The 16093-nt window shown below is 32.1% G+C and overlaps 2 protein-coding genes across 8 annotated transcripts in view; one reads left to right on the top strand and one right to left on the bottom strand.

Moving 5' to 3' along the window:
• The window catches only part of LOC144966995 (DNA repair protein RAD51 homolog 3-like), a 14345-nt gene extending 2917 nt beyond the window's left edge, over positions 1–11428 (bottom strand). Inside the window, exons 1-9 of one of the 6 annotated variants that reach the window (XM_078903704.1) lie at positions 11336–11428; positions 9481–9586; positions 7798–8141; positions 6421–6548; positions 5875–5993; positions 5326–5492; positions 4500–4627; positions 3912–4043; positions 2702–2890 (exon numbers count right to left, since the gene is read on the bottom strand). In XM_078903704.1, coding sequence (XP_078759830.1) covers positions 2702–2890; positions 3912–4043; positions 4500–4627; positions 5326–5492; positions 5875–5993; positions 6421–6548; positions 7798–7930 — 996 coding nt within the window. In that variant the 5' untranslated portion in view covers positions 7931–8141; positions 9481–9586; positions 11336–11428. Of the gene's footprint in view, positions 1–2701; positions 2891–3911; positions 4044–4499; positions 4628–5325; positions 5493–5874; positions 5994–6420; positions 6549–7797; positions 8177–9480; positions 9646–11335 lie in introns of those variants that run through there. The other 5 variants (XM_078903706.1, XM_078903709.1, XM_078903705.1 and 2 more) reach the window with 5 other exon arrangements.
• A 201-nt stretch (positions 11429–11629) lies between these two features.
• Positions 11630–16093, top strand: part of LOC144966994 (ARF GTPase-activating protein GIT2-like) — a 31774-nt gene continuing 27310 nt past the window's right edge. Inside the window, exons 1-2 of one of the 2 annotated variants that reach the window (XM_078903702.1) lie at positions 11630–12095; positions 15184–15317. In XM_078903702.1, the coding sequence (XP_078759828.1) occupies positions 15263–15317 (55 nt within the window). In that variant the 5' untranslated portion in view covers positions 11630–12095; positions 15184–15262. The remainder of the gene's footprint in view (positions 12096–15183; positions 15318–16093) is intronic. The other variant, XM_078903703.1, reaches the window with a different exon arrangement.

Raw genomic sequence — 16093 nt, 5'->3', positions numbered from 1 at the left:
TCATAAGCTAAATTATAAATAACCAAGAACAAACAGGCAGAAGATTTACAGAAAAAAAATATCCCCTGTCAAAAATACAATCACAAACCAAAGAAGCAGGATAGGCTAGTAAAGAGAAGAAGAAACGACATCACTATCGGATCGTACACCCATGCGAACATCATAGGTATATGATTCAAGGGTGATGCTCCCATCCAACCACCCGCAATAGTTGATATACACAAGGAATAGTTGATACACAAAAGGAATAGTTGATACACAAAAGGAATAGTTGATATACAAAAAGAATAGTTGATACACAAAAGGAATAGTTGATACACAAGGAATAGTTGATATACAAAAGGAATAGTTGATACACAAAAGGAATAGTTGATATACAAAAGGAATAGTTGATATACAAAAGGAATAGTTGATATACAAAAGGAATAGTTGATACACAAAAGGAATAGTTGATACACAAAAGGAATAGTTGATATACAAAAGGAATAGTTGATATACAAAAGGAATAGTTGATATACAAAAGGAATAGTTGATATATACAAGGAATAGTTGATATACAAAAGGAATAGTTGATATACAAAAGGAATAGTTGATATACAAAAGGAATAGTTGATACACAAAAGGAATAGTTGATATACAAAAGGAATAGTTGATATACAAAAGGAATAGTTGATATACAAAAGGAATAGTTGATATATACAAGGAATAGTTGATATACAAAAGGAATAGTTGATATATACAAAAGGAATAGTTGATATAGAAAAGGAATAGTTGATACACAAAAGGAATAGTTGATATACAAAAGGAATAGTTGATATACAAAAGGAATAGTTGATATACAAAAGGAATAGTTGATACACAAAAGGAATAGTTGATATACAAAAGGAATAGTTGATACACAAGGAATAGTTGATACACAAAAGGAATAGTTGATATACAAAAGGAATAGTTGATATATACAAGGAATAGTTGATATACAAAAGGAATAGTTGATATATACAAGGAATAGTTGATATATAAAAGGAATAGTTGATATACAAAAGGAATAGTTGATACACAAAAGGAATAGTTGATACACAAAAGGAATAGTTGATATACAAAAGGTATAGATGATACACAAAAGGAATAGTTGATACACAAAAGGAATAGTTGATATATACAAGGAATAGTTGATATACAAAAGGAATAGTTGATATATACAAGGAATAGTTGATATATAAAAGGAATAGTTGATATACAAAAGGAATAGTTGATACACAAAAGGAATAGTTGATACACAAGGAATAGTTGATATACAAAAGGAATAGTTGATATACAAAAGGAATAGTTGATATACAAAAGGAATAGTTGATATATAAAAGGAATAGTTGATACATAAAAGGAATTGATTACGGATATACCAAAAGGAATAGTTGATAACAAAAGGAATAGTTGAATACAAAAGGAATAGTTGATACACAAAGGAATAGTTGATACACAAAAGGAATAGTTGATATACACAAAGGAATAGTTGATAAACATAAAAAGGAATAGTTGATATACAAAAGGAATAGTTGATACACAAAAGGAATAGTTGATAAACTATAAAGGAATAGTTGATACACAAAAGGAATAGTTGAACACAAAGGAATAGTTGATATACAAAGGAATAGTTGATACACAAAAGGAATAGTTTGATACACAAAGGAATAGTTGATACACAAAAGGAATAGTTGATACACAAAGGAATAGTTGATATACAAAAGGAATGTGTTGATACACAAAAGGAATAGTTGATATACAAAAATGTGAAAATAGTTGATATACAAAAGGAATAGTTGATTACAAAAGGAATAGTTGATAACAAAGGAATAGTTGATACACAAAAGGAATAGTTGATACAATATAACAAGGAATAGTTGATATACAAAGGAATAGTTGATACACAAAAGGAATATGTTGAATTATATAAAAGGAATAGTTGATATACACAAGGAATAGTTGATATACAAAAGGAATAGTTGATATATAAAAGGAATAGTTGATATACAAAAGGAATAGTTGATATACAAAAGGAATAGTTGATACACAAGGAATAGTTGATATACAAAAGGAATAGTTGATATACACAAGGAATAGTTGATATACAAAAGGAATAGTTGATATATAAAAGGAATAGTTGATATACACAAAAGGAATAGTTGATACACAAAAGGAATAGTTGATACACAAAAGGAATAGTTGATATACAAAAGGAATAGTTGATATACAAAAGGAATAGTTGATATACAAAAGGAATAGTTGATATACAAGAAATAGTTGATATACAAAAGGAATAGTTGATACACAAAAGGAATAGTTGATACACAAAAGGAATAGTTGATACACAAGGAATAGTTGATATATAAAAGGAATAGTTGATATACAAAAGGAATAGTTGATACACAAGGAATAGTTGATATACAAAAGGAATAGTTGATATATACAAGGAATAGTTGATATATACAAGGAATAGTTGATACACAAAAGGAATAGTTGATACACAAAAGGAATAGTTGATACACAAAAGGAATAGTTGATATATAAAAGGAATAGTTGATACACAAAAGGAATAGTTGATATATAAAAGGAATAGTTGATATACAAAAGGAATAGTTGATACACAAGGAATAGTTGATACACAAGGAATAGTTGATATACAATAGGAATGGTTGATACACACCGTGACTTGATATACACAATGAGCCTCAGGCTTGCTTGGTGACTTGTAGAGTAAGGCTTTGCGCTGGATGCCTTCCCAGTACAGGATGACACGGATTGTACTTGCATGACCCCAACTCTCTCCTAAGGCTGGTACCAGGTGGGATGATGTTGGAGTAATTTTGGTCGTCATTTGATTCGTAAGTACAACCTAGAAAATCAATTATAATTATACACATATGCAGAGATAGGTAAAATGAAGGATGAAGATATCAAAAAGCAGCCAGCCCCTGGATAACTACCAGCGGTTGCACTGTAGTTTTCATGCCAAAATGCATCCAGCTTCTTTCCTGTGCTAGATTAGAGCTATTGCAATAAATTATCTTCCAGTCTCTAACTATTACAGACACCCTTTTTACTTTTTTTCCTTTTCAGAAGTTTGCTATTCAGTTTGCAGGGTAATGAAGTGCAGCCCACTTAAAATGACATCCTCTCTATAGCAACATAGTCCTAAATTCACGATTTTTTCCTTACATGTTATTAGACATTTTTTTAAAACACCATAATAACATACATTTTAGTAAAAACAAAATATATATATCAACAACTGTAGCAGTAATCTGTAACGTCAAATTGACATTCAAGACAAAATCTCTGATCCAATGAAAATATTGATAGGCCAACAACTTAACATCGTATGAGCAGAATATTTGCTTGCGATATTCATCCATACAAACACTTTTTCCTGGAATTCCCTGGAAGAAAGAGATCAGGGAAGTGGAGAAAAAGCTGGTGATAGAAATAGAACACAATGGAAGAAGACAGAAGAGGTGGATAGTCGTGGAATCAACTGGAGAAGCAGTGCTTGGAAATGTCATGGCATTGAATTGAATACATGATTTATTGTCGGTAAAAATACATGTTATGCATAAATCTTTTATACAAAACAACAACTGGTAACAATGACAACAAAATAAATAAATAATAATTTGAAAAAATAATGATGTATATTTTCTTAATAAAATCTGGTTTAAAATCAGTAAGCCTTTAAGGCTTTTCACCGATATAAGAATTAAAAAATAAAATATTTTGCACACAAATTAAATACTATTATATATTATACATAAAAATTGACATGTCTCACTGTTTCATTTTAATATGAATATCAAATATACTTACAGGAACAGAAAACAGACCGGAATTAGTCTGAGAATCATAAGAAAATTACTTACAGCACATTTGAACTGTGTTGCCAATCTGGTAAAAGTTTGGGATAAAGTGCTGAGGACTCTGGTTCGAACACTCATGTCATCAAACCCTTGTCTGAACGGACAGGCTATGCTATCCACAATCATTAGCTTGACCTGAGGAAAGATATTTGACATTCAGCAGCAAATTTGTCAAGCTTAGGACATGCTGCTTAATTTACACAGAACCATTGCTAGTATCAATATAAAAAAACAGAAAGGAATATCGGTGTTGGGAAACACACAGGACAGCCATTACACTTTTTTAAAAACGTTGTTCTAAGTATGATTATATCATTGATATTTTTGTTGCCCACGTGGGAAAAAACCCAGGTATTAGTTTGCACATCGCTAAACTATGATTTCTTTGATTTTTTTTTTTTTCATTTGCATAATAATTTTCATTAAGTGCGAATAACATGAGATCTTTCTTTCTTTAAAAAAAAAATGTAAAAATAGTTCACATCATGATATATCTTTTTTGTATGTCTAGAATTTTGAGACGTCAAATCATTTGATAAATAATATTTGATGAACATATTTAACTCATTGGACACATCTTCTCAATCCTACCTTGGGGTGATCTTGAAAGAATTTAGGCATGAGATGTATGACTGCCAGAAGCTCAACATAATCATGTACCCGAAAGTAATGGGTTGATGATAGAATCTTTTCCAAGCTGAAGTCAGCCATGTCTGTGCCTAAGTTAAAATTAATAAAAAGTCAATAAAAAATATTCAAACATTTTTTCCCTATAGGGAATGAGATTAGCGGAAGAGTAGCGTCCCTTGATTGGACGTCACCGGTGGAAAAGTTATTTGTTAACAAACCAACTACAAGCCAAGCGCTCCAAATACAAAATTTATTATTCATATTTCTGTACAAAAATGCATATCATAATCAACGTTATGTGTTTTTGTACAGAAATATGAATAATATATTTTTTATTTGGAGCGCTTGGCTTGTAGTTGGTTTGTTTACAAAAATAACTTCTCTCCTGGTGACGTCCAATCAAGGGACGCTACTCTTCCGCTAATCTCATTCCCTATTACCATTATGTGCAAAGGTAAACTTGTAAATTTGACCAATTTGATAAAAAAAGAGACTTTGTGTTACTGGCTGTGGATGTATCGAGGCTGCAGGAATTTACAAATCAGGTCAAAACCAACAGCTCGGAAATGGGGTCAGCATTAGGGTCAAGAAGACAAAGGTGATGATCATGACTAGAAAACCAGACCAAAAGGCGCCCGACAAGTTGATGGGATTAATCCAGAGCGAGTTGAATCTTACAAACATTTATGACGATGGCCAGCAGTTGCAAATGGATCAAGTAATAATGAGGTCCAAACCAGAGAAGAAATAGCATATAAAAACATTTTTCAAGTGACATAGTTCTTACTTGGAGATTCTAGTTGACTGTGAAGCATCTGACAGTGGTCTAGGGTAGCTGTGGCAATGTCAACAAGACGTTCGATGATGAAACTCCCTTCTGTATCGATGTAAACCACTTCCCCTCCAACTCCCCCAAGACAATCAGGAATTTGAACATCAACTGTCAGCTGTAAACTGATTAAATATGGACATACAACTTATCAACATGCACAAGAAAATCCAAAGTTGAAATGTTTGAACTTTAATAATTAAAATAAAGGATAAGATAAATAAATAAGTTAGTTTACAAAACCGAATAAATAAATGAATAAAAAGTAGGTAAACAAATGAATATATAAATATAAATAAATAAATGTTAGAATCACTGAAACAAATGCAAAATGGAAAGCCCTCATAACAATTAATTTTCAAACTATAGTTCACAATCTGACAATATTCAAGGGTAGCTCATGAAAAGACCCTCTCATAATGTAAGTTCATCAGATTATTGGGAAAATAAAAAGCCCCAACACCAATTTGTATTCCTCGTATAAGCAAAGACAGTCTGTACTCTTACCATAATTGTGTCTTTCCTATGCCAGGAGCACCAGAGAATTCTGTAATCTTGCACAAGGGCACACCCCCACCCATCATAGTATCAAGGCTCTCACAAAATGTAACAATTGTTGGAAAATTCTAGGGATCCAAAAACAATACATTATACACAATCATAATAATAATATGAGAAGATGTATCTTTTCCATATGGTGCACGCATCCACAGACAATCTCTCTCTCTCACACACACACACACACACACACACACACACACACACACACACCCAAAAATACAGAAAGAGGGATAATGAGAGAGACAGAAAAAGGAGGTTAGAGAACAAGATATATTAATGTTGATAATGATGAAATGATGAAGATTATGTTGATAACGATGATATTGCTGATGAGGGTGATGATGGTGATGATGATGATGATGATGATGATGATGATGATGCTAATGATGATGATGATGGTGACGATGCTGATGATGATAGATGATGGTAATGATGATGATGATGATGATGATGATGATGATGATGATGATATTGATAATAATATGAACTTACATGCTCCTCCTGGAGTAAATCCCATGCAGTTTTGACCTGTGGGGCTGGGACTTTTTTAACATTGGAACCGGCATCCTCGAAAATGGTTTGAAATACTTCTAAAGCATCTTTGGGGGCGATCTTTGCATCTGATCAAAATAAAAACAGATGTAGTCTATGTGTTATTCAAAAATGGATAAATTTCCTGTTATGTTAAAAAAAAAAAGAACAAAAAGAGACCTTTCGACTTATTTTGATTTACTTCCTTATTATTGCAACGGACTCAACCAGCTACACACATATACACATACACACATATACACACACATATACATGCACACACACACAAGCTTATTATATAATAATAATAATAATAATAATAATAATAATAATAATAATAATAATAATAATAATAATAATAATAATAATAATAATAATAATAATAATAATAATAATAAATGGCATAGTTGAGTCCTTGGAAAAGGCTCTTTACTCACTTTCTCTCACCGTACTCAGGTGTAAAATGAGTACCTGGCCGTTAACAGAGCTGTCTTTGTCCAAAAAATTGTAATGTCGCCTAAGAGGCGTTATGTCCCGTCCTACATGTTAAATGTTGCTGTTGACCAGGGACCCCTTGTAAAGCGCTTTGAGCACATTTAGTGGATATTGCGCTATATAAAGCTCAATTTTTATTTTTTTTATTTTCTTTTTGATTGATGTAAATCTGATTCAGATGTTTGAAATAAACAAAATATGCATGAGGGAAAAAAGTATAGCAACAATTTATCAGACAACTGTTAGTTTCAAACCAAGTGACACAATCGGAAAGAATTAAAAAATAGCATAACATTTTCAACTGTCATAAAACGTCTTATAAAAAAAAGAAAATTATGTGACCTGAAACTTAAAATCTAAATAATCATGTCAACATTCTGAAACTCAAAATAAGGTGATGCATGATTTTGAATTCGTCAATATTACGACACGGAGAGAATTTTATCAAATGAGATCTAAACCCCAATTGACCATTTAATTTATCAGTTCATAAAATGCTGGATCAATTTTATTATTATTATTATTTATTATTATTATTATTATTATTATTATTATTATTATTATTATTATTAATATATTATTATTTTTATTTTTTATTATTTATTTATTATAATATATATAAATGCCTGCAAATTTGGGTCCATTTAAAGTGAAGCATAAACAAAGCAATTGCCCAACAAACTGATCCATATTTCTTTCAGAGTGAAATTTTGTTGGGTTTTTTTTAAATGTCAGAACTGAACATTATTTTAACGACTTTTGTTCTCAAAATACAGCTTTTTGATTTTTGTTGTTACAATACTTTTGTTGGAATATGAAAATAGAAAGAAATCAGTAAACTACCTCTGCTTAATTCAGATGGCTTCAATCGCTGAAGATCTTCAACAGTTGATAAACCTGAACTTGTTAATTTCTGAAGTATTGAAGGTGCTATTGGAAAAGTAGAAATTTCTCTGTTTCCTTGAAGACTTGACATCTTTTTAGTCTTGGTCTTGGTTGACTGCCATTATCATCAGTTGTCTATTTAATGTACAACAATCTCAATCAGTGCTGTCACTGTCACTGTCAGTTCTTGTTATAGCCTATATAGTACATGCACTGTCCCTGTTTGTCGTGTTGTTTTTGTTCTTAAATCTATTTATAGCTATCCCTGTGCTTTTCTGTTTTTGTCCGTTCAACTCTTGTGGCTGCATTACAAAATGCAAAAATTTGGACACACATTCTGGGATGTAAGGCAAAATTGTGTAGTTGTTTGTTTTTGGGGGCAATTTTGTATAATTTCTGAGTATTGATTAAATTTGAATAGTTTTGAAACAAAGATGATTCTAGGTCCTCTAACACTCTTCTCTCTCTCTCCTTTCAATCTTTGTCTGACTCTCATTCTATTTTTAATACTTCTGTCTTTCTTACTACTAACTTTCTATTTGTCTAACTTATATTTATCTTTCATATTAATTTTCAATGGTCAGATAATATAAATCCAGGATGGGTTTGAGCCTCACTCGACGCATAGTTGAGTCCTTGGAAAAGCCTCTTTTCGTGCGGCTATGTGGTCTAGTGGTATGACACTCGCTTTCGGATCGGAAGGTCCTGGGTTCGAGCCTTGTGCTCAGCGCATAGTTGAGTCCTTGGAAAAGACTCTTTACTCACATTCTCTCATGTATAAAATGAGTACCTGGCTGTTAACAGCGTTGTCTCTGTCCGAAAAGAAATTGCAATATCGCCTAACAAGCGTCATGTCTCGTTCTACATGTTATGTGCGGCTATGTGGTCTTGTGGTATGACACTCACTTTCAGGTCGGAAGGTCCTGAGTTTGAGCCTCGCATTCGGCGCATAGTTGAGTCCTTGGAAAAGGCTCTTTACTCACATTCTCTCACCGTACTCAGGTGTAAAATGTACCTGGCTGTTAACAGCATTGTCTTTGTCCGAAAAATTGTAATATCGCCTAACAGGTGTCATGTCCCGTCCTACATGTTAAATGTTGCTGTTGACCAGGGACCTTGTAAAGCGCTTTGAGGACATTTAGTGGATATTGCACTATATAAAGCTCAATTTTATTAAAAATAATTTTTTACTCACATTCTCTCATGTGTAAAATGAATACCTGGCAGTTAAAAGCGTTGTCTCTGTCCCAAAAAAAATTGCAATATCGCCTAACAAGAGTCATGTCTTGTTCTACAAGTTAAGTGTTGTTTTTGGCACTCCAGTAGTGAGATGATAAATGGCCTAGTGGCTGTGACCCAATTCTTTGGACTTTTGAGTGATTTGGACTTTTGAGTGATGTGTCTCAGAAAATGTTCCATAGAATGATAGATTTTTTGTTTATGGATGGATTTTAATGATTTATATTTTACTTTCTTCAGGAGGAATTACCCTATCATTTGGTGTTGTTTATATTTAAATCAATGACAATTTAGTATATCTTTCGATCGTGGATAAAATAGAGTATAATTAGCTTTGGATAATTAAAAAATTAGCAATTTGTAAACAAAATTCAGTGAGGGCACGTGATTTAAACATCTTACTTTTAGATTCAGCGCTAAGTTGTATAATATCGCATCCATGAAATTCGTTCCAGCAAAATCCTTTCTCAAATCTTAGCAGACATCTTTGAAATCCAAATGGTGGTCACTACCGGAAAGTCAGTCAGTAAATAACATTAATAATTAATATCTATTTCGAAAGTGCCCACATCCCCAGTATTCTTGTTTTTTATAATTTTCTAGTAGAGGGTTTGGGAGGGGGGGGGGACTTTAAAAAAAAAATTAAGTCTCCCCCCTCCGAAACCCCCTACTAAAACATTATAAAAAAAAGTTCCCCGCCCCCTCCCAAACCCCCTACTAGAACAAGAATACTGGGGATGTAGTAGCTTTCGGAAGGCCTCCCAATATTAATAACAGAGTCAAATAGTACATTTTTCTGCCAAACTAAGATAACTTTTCTTCTGTTTATCTGATTTTCACAATTTTGGTATCAGAATCGCGTTGAAAAGCACTTTCTAATGATAATGGTTTCATTGAGCTCAACCCAATTTGAATTATCTGTTTTTTACTAATGTCCAAAGTACTTTTACCTACTTAGAGACCTCTTTAACTTTATCAAGTCAAAGTCAATCACTATCATTATCATGAATCATCATCAATCATAATCATAATCACTATCTATCATCCTTTGAAAATTGTTTTATAGTGAAATATGCAGATGATACTGCTATTCTTGGCTTATTAAAAGATAAAGTTACCGAAAAGAATTATTTCAAACAAATAAATATATTCACCGATTGGTGTAAACAAAATCAGCTTGAATTAAATGTTGAAAAAACGAAAGAACAGGTGTTTGGTGTAAAAAATAAAAACGACTTAAAGTGTGTGGCGATCGGTAAAGATGATGTTGAGATAGTTGACTATTTTAAATATTTAGGAATAACCATTGATAGTTCCCTCAATTTCTCTCAACATATTAATATAATTTCTAAGAAAGTTGCCCAAAGATTATACATCCTAAGGAAATTGAGAACATTTCAAGTAAGGAAGAAAACTATGTTAAGAGTTTATGACTCATTGATTAAAAGTGTAATTGCGTTTGGCTGCACCATATGGTTTGGAGGATGCCGACTTAAAGATAAATCAAAAATTTCAAAATCTATCAAAGAGGCATCAAAAATAATAAACCATCCTCTTGATGGAGTAGAAAGAATTCATGGAAAAGCAATAGAAAGGAAAGCATTCTCAATTACCAACAATAAAAAACATATTTTATACCATGAATTTAGTCTTTTACCATCTGGGAGAAGGTTTTGTCAGATTAAATGTAGAACTAACAAGTATAAATCAACGTTCGTTCCATCAGCAATAAAAATTTTGAATATTTCATATGGTACAGAAAAACCAAGGATTGATTCGTTGACTGATTAACTGATTAATTTATTTAATGTAAGATTAACTGACCAATTGATAATGATGATAATTTTTGGTGTCGAATTGCCACAATCGTAACAAATTGAAAACGAAATGAATATGTTTATGTTGTGTATATCGCACGTGTGAAAGAAAGAAAGAGAGAGAGAGAGAGAGAGAGAGAGAGAGAGAGAGAGAGAGAGAGAGAAAATAAGTAGGAGTGAAATATCTGTTCAATCTTAGTTATCGTTTAACATTATAACAAGTGTAACTAAATGACAAATTGCCATATTTATGGACAATAAAGATCTATTATTATTATTATTATTATTATCATCACTAGAGAAAAATATCTTTCTTTCTTTTTCCGTCCTCCAACTCCAACTTCGGTAGTTCTCGTAAAGGTGTTTGTCAAATTTATATAACTACTGCTAGGCCATATTGACTAATAAGATATTATGTTATTATGTGGTCTCATTCATACTTCACACTTAAGTTTAGGACTTTAACTTTAATTGTTGATTGTTGACAGTTTTTTTTACTTTCGTTTTCTCTCTCGTCTTTTTTTGTGGTGCACTCCCTTGTCGCCGCAAAGTTGCATGGTGTCGTAATTATTTTCTTTTTGCAGAACCACTATAAATCAAATTTAACCGGAAAAAAATGTATTGTTTCAGATAATCATTATTAGTTTAACAGAATATAGATCCTGACTGGCTCATACACTCAATTCTTTTTATGCAAACAAAATGTTTAACAATGACTCATTCTGGACGACTTTATCAGTTCTATTTTCGTCCAGGAAGAAAGTGGCTGCAGGTTCAGAAGAAAAAAAAATCAACTTCATTTCAGGTTCAGAGAAAGAGATGCTTTCATTTTTAATGTTTGAGACGTACCGTTGGAACTGTTTATGCGTAATGGATGAGTTTTCCCACCGTTGACAAGATAACATTTGAAACGGGAATCCTGTCTAGCCCCAAATAGAATAGAAGACGCTCGGCCATTGATTAAGTTTTGATTGATATTTTATTATTTTATTGGATTGGTTGGGTGGTCTTGGTCCTGGTTCAAGTTCAGGTTCAGATTCAGATTACAGAATTTAGCATTAAGTTTATGAATAAGAAATCTAATAAGTCAGAAAATTAAACGCTTATATGTCGAGCTTGGTAACATGGATATCATTTTTAAATATCAAAATATACCAAGCTGAAGTGGATCTGTCGGAAGCACAACAATAAATTGCCCAGGTTAGTGAGTGGTCAGAGTGGCATTAGATTTTGATTAGTAGACTCCTAACGATTAGTGGTGTATCTCAATTAATGACTGATATTACGCTGTGACTATTCTCAGACATGTCTGCCAATAACGATGGACGGTTATACATATAATACATAGACACTTTTTTGAAACTCCGTAATGTTAAACATCGAATATGGCCATGGAATGGAACGCAATAAAATTGGCACAAGTTATTAAATTATCAATAAAAGCATAAAATTAACCAACAATAAATCAGTCGATGGATATTGGGTTACTATATATACACAATTTGCGTCGGCATTCATGTGGATGTCAGTGTCATGGCCGAATGGTTAACGGTTAAGTTAGGCACTTTGATAAAATTTTCAAACTCAAAATATCTTAATTTGACCCAGTCAGGGGGATGGGACTTGAAAAACATAAAATTTGATACCTTATTTGTTTATCTACGACTTACGGTTCCAGAGTTATTTATATTTTTCTGTTGACATTTTTTGTCAATTTTACAGAGAGAATCTGTGATCTCACTGCTGCCTCAAAACCAGCATCTCGCGGCTATCGGGAAATTTTGAGTTTTGCAGTCAACATGACCCACTTATTGTTTTCAGTAATTTTGTTTCAATTAAAAAATAAATGGCAAGTGTTAGGTATCATTTTAAAGGTGAGAAAATAAGCTTTATTTTCATATAAATCATTTTCATGTATGAAAAGTATGGACAAAATTAAGGATAAATGAAAATGGAAAAAAATATGAGGTTTTTGTTAAAAAAAAGTGGGGTTGATGGCGGAAAAAATAAAATAATGAGCGAGTGTATCAATTTTGATGAAATTTGGCAGAGATGTTCTTCAATTGATTGTCTATCGATGTATGAAGTATAATTAAAATGTATCCATAATTTAAAAAGTTCTTATAAGTCAAAATTTGATAAATTTTTATTTCAATAGCTTTCTGAGAAATACAATCAGGAATTAAGAATAAAATATACCGTTAGAAAGCTTGTTTTGTGCCCTTTAAAATGATACCAACATTAGTCACATAGGTTCACAAATAACGCCATGGTGACCAAAACATTAAAGGGCCAAAAATAAAGTTCCAAAAAACGAGTTTCACCTTACAGTGAGCCTATCGGCGGTCACTGAACTGGAGTTATCAAAGTGCCTAGTTAAGTCGTCTGCCATTATAGACGGCTTGTCAGAACCAACACTGTGGGTTCGAACCTGGGTACTGTACTGTCACTTTTTTTCTTTGGTCTTCTTTCTCAGAGTCAGAACCTTGAGCGTTTCTTTTAAATCTTTTTCTCAGTCTTTTTGATTCCTTTCTATAGAATATTGCAAATTGCAATATTCGTCCCCACTCGGATCTCAAAAAGAATGAACTAAAATAATAAATAATTTAAAATCAAACAAACAAAATTCTGAGGGCAATCAAATGGTCAGATAAATTAAAATAAAAAAGAATTTAAAGAAATTTATGCTCAGAAATGGAACAAGGAGTAAAGAATTTATAACTAGTAAAACTTTCTTAACATAATTATTAAGATCTTTAGAATGTGAATACAACTGATGACAAATAGGTATCTAAATATATGGGAAACAAACTTGATGACTTGATACCATAATGAAAGCAATTGGTATTTTTAAAATATCGATATATTATTAATATTAATATCGGATTTTACAAAGAAAACAAGAAAAAATTTTAAACATAAAAACAATAATATGCCCATAAAAAATTGGAAAGCATTTATGATAGTACGGAAACATTATGGACTAAACTTAAAATAATAAATAACTAAAAATTAAAAAGATATCGATATAAATATCAATATCATCGGGCAGCTATGATTAGAAAATAATGAAAACATGGCATTTCGGCGTTAAACAGTGTCTGTGCATAGATATAGAGCCCTGAAATTTGGCATGAATAAAGTTTAGATGTTATATATTAACACGCGATTTTATTATAAAAACATTCTTTAAAAAAATAATAAACACACTTGAAAATTGCCAAATTTTAACTTCATATAACTCCTGAAATTTTTGATGAAATTTTCGTTGTTTGACACTACTGTTACTACTACTACTACTACTACTACTACTAATACTACTACTACTACTACTACTACTACTACTACTACTACTACAGTCACCATCAATACTACAACCGCTTTATTAACACCACTAAAACCACCAATACTTCTTTGACTACTTTTTATAACACATGTTGCATCTTGCATATAATTCGAAGAGATATTTTAGTAAAAAAAAAGATATTTCTAAATATTATATTTATATTTACTCCCTCCCTCCACTCTGCCTCATAATCTAACACACCCACACAGACACTCACACACACAAGCACATGATAACTCGTGAACATTTTTTAAGCTACCGGTATTGGAAATGGGTTTTTATAGAAGTTGATGCTTAGGTAAATGCAAAATGAGCGTAGACCATTGATTTCAGAAGAAAATATTTTAATTTCCTAAGTCATAAATTTTGTTTCATGGTCGTAAATATGACTCTGAAATTTTGATGGACATCCTGTATAGGGGGACTCTTACCAGATCCCTACAGGTCGAAAGCTAAGTGCCATTGTGCCATACCATGCCACAAGACCACTAAGCTGCGGCTCTGTGGTCTAGTGGTATGACATCGCTTTCGGATCGGAAGGTCCTGGGTTCGAGCCTCGCGTTTGGCACATAGTTGATTCCTTGGAAAAGGCTCTTTACTCACATTCTCTCACTGTACTCAGGTGTAAAATGAGTACCTGGCTGTTAACATCAGTGTCTATGTCCGAAAAAATTGTAATATCGTCTAACAGGCGGCATGTCCTGTCCTACATGTTAAATGTTACTGTTGACCAGGGACCCCTTGTAAAGCGCTTTGAGCACATTTTAGTGGATATTGCGCTATATAAAATAAAAGCTCTTTTTTTTTTTTCTTCATGGAATGTCAAGCTTATTGCGAAGTTTTAGTCTTAGAGAAGTATATAATTTATTTTCTGAGTCATGTTTTGACTTCCGTTAATTAGAATTTCCATTATTTGTCCTTTTGCTTTTTTTTACCCATCAGATCAGTTGATTTCTAATTCACTTTCACCACGGATTCCAAGACTAAACGAGCAGCAGGGGGGGATCCGAAAAGACTGACCATGTCAAGGGGCACAGTTAGGCCCCCTCCTGTATGTGCTGACTGCTCTTATCCAGGTAATGATGAAAATATATCATCCAAACTCCATTATTATTGCATATTATCAATGTCCACTGATTGGCTCCTTGTCATTCGACATTCGAAAACCAGCTTTTTTAAAATCCCAAGCTTTAAGATAAGATAAGATAAGATATACTTTATTTATTATTGATCCTGAATGGAAATTATCATAATGTTACACATCATTCATCGTTATATTAGCACAGATTTATACACTGTCATGAACTAATTGATGAAAATAAGATCCTAATTAAAACCAAAAATAAACATCAAATATAATAAAATAAAGTATTCATAAAATACAGTTTTGCTCTTCATATTTTTGATAACAGTGGCATTGCATTGTTTGTAGAGCTAGATAGCCTTTTTTTTTTTTGTATCTTGTTAAATGAACAAAAGAGTGCATATAGATTTTATGAGTATTTGTCATATTTAATCTTGCACTTACACATTTATAATTCCTTGGGAGAGAGTGAAGTAAGAATTTGAAATCTATTTTGATTACTTTTAAAGTACAATCCAGTCAGTTTAAAGTAAAAATCTCATGACTGTGTAACCTTTTGTTCACTTGATCCCTTTTTAAATGGAAAAAATGTGGCTATCAAAATTTTGTGTGCTTGAAATTGTAAGAGTAAATTATTGGTTGATAAGATTTGGCTCTTTTATATACAAGGGGTCTCCAGAATTATCAGGAAAACAGACATTTTATTCACAACTATATCATTATCAAATACAGAATTGCATGCTCTAATATTATATCTGAAATACTGTG

Source organism: Berghia stephanieae, chromosome 3 (assembly GCF_034508935.2).
Source record: "Berghia stephanieae isolate SIO BIC M18660-M18661 chromosome 3, UCSD_Bste_1.3, whole genome shotgun sequence".
In the NCBI taxonomy this organism is placed as follows: Eukaryota; Metazoa; Mollusca; class Gastropoda; order Nudibranchia; family Aeolidiidae; genus Berghia; species Berghia stephanieae.
The sequence above is the reverse complement of the archived record's forward strand: the minus strand, read 5'-3'. Positions and strand labels throughout refer to the sequence as shown.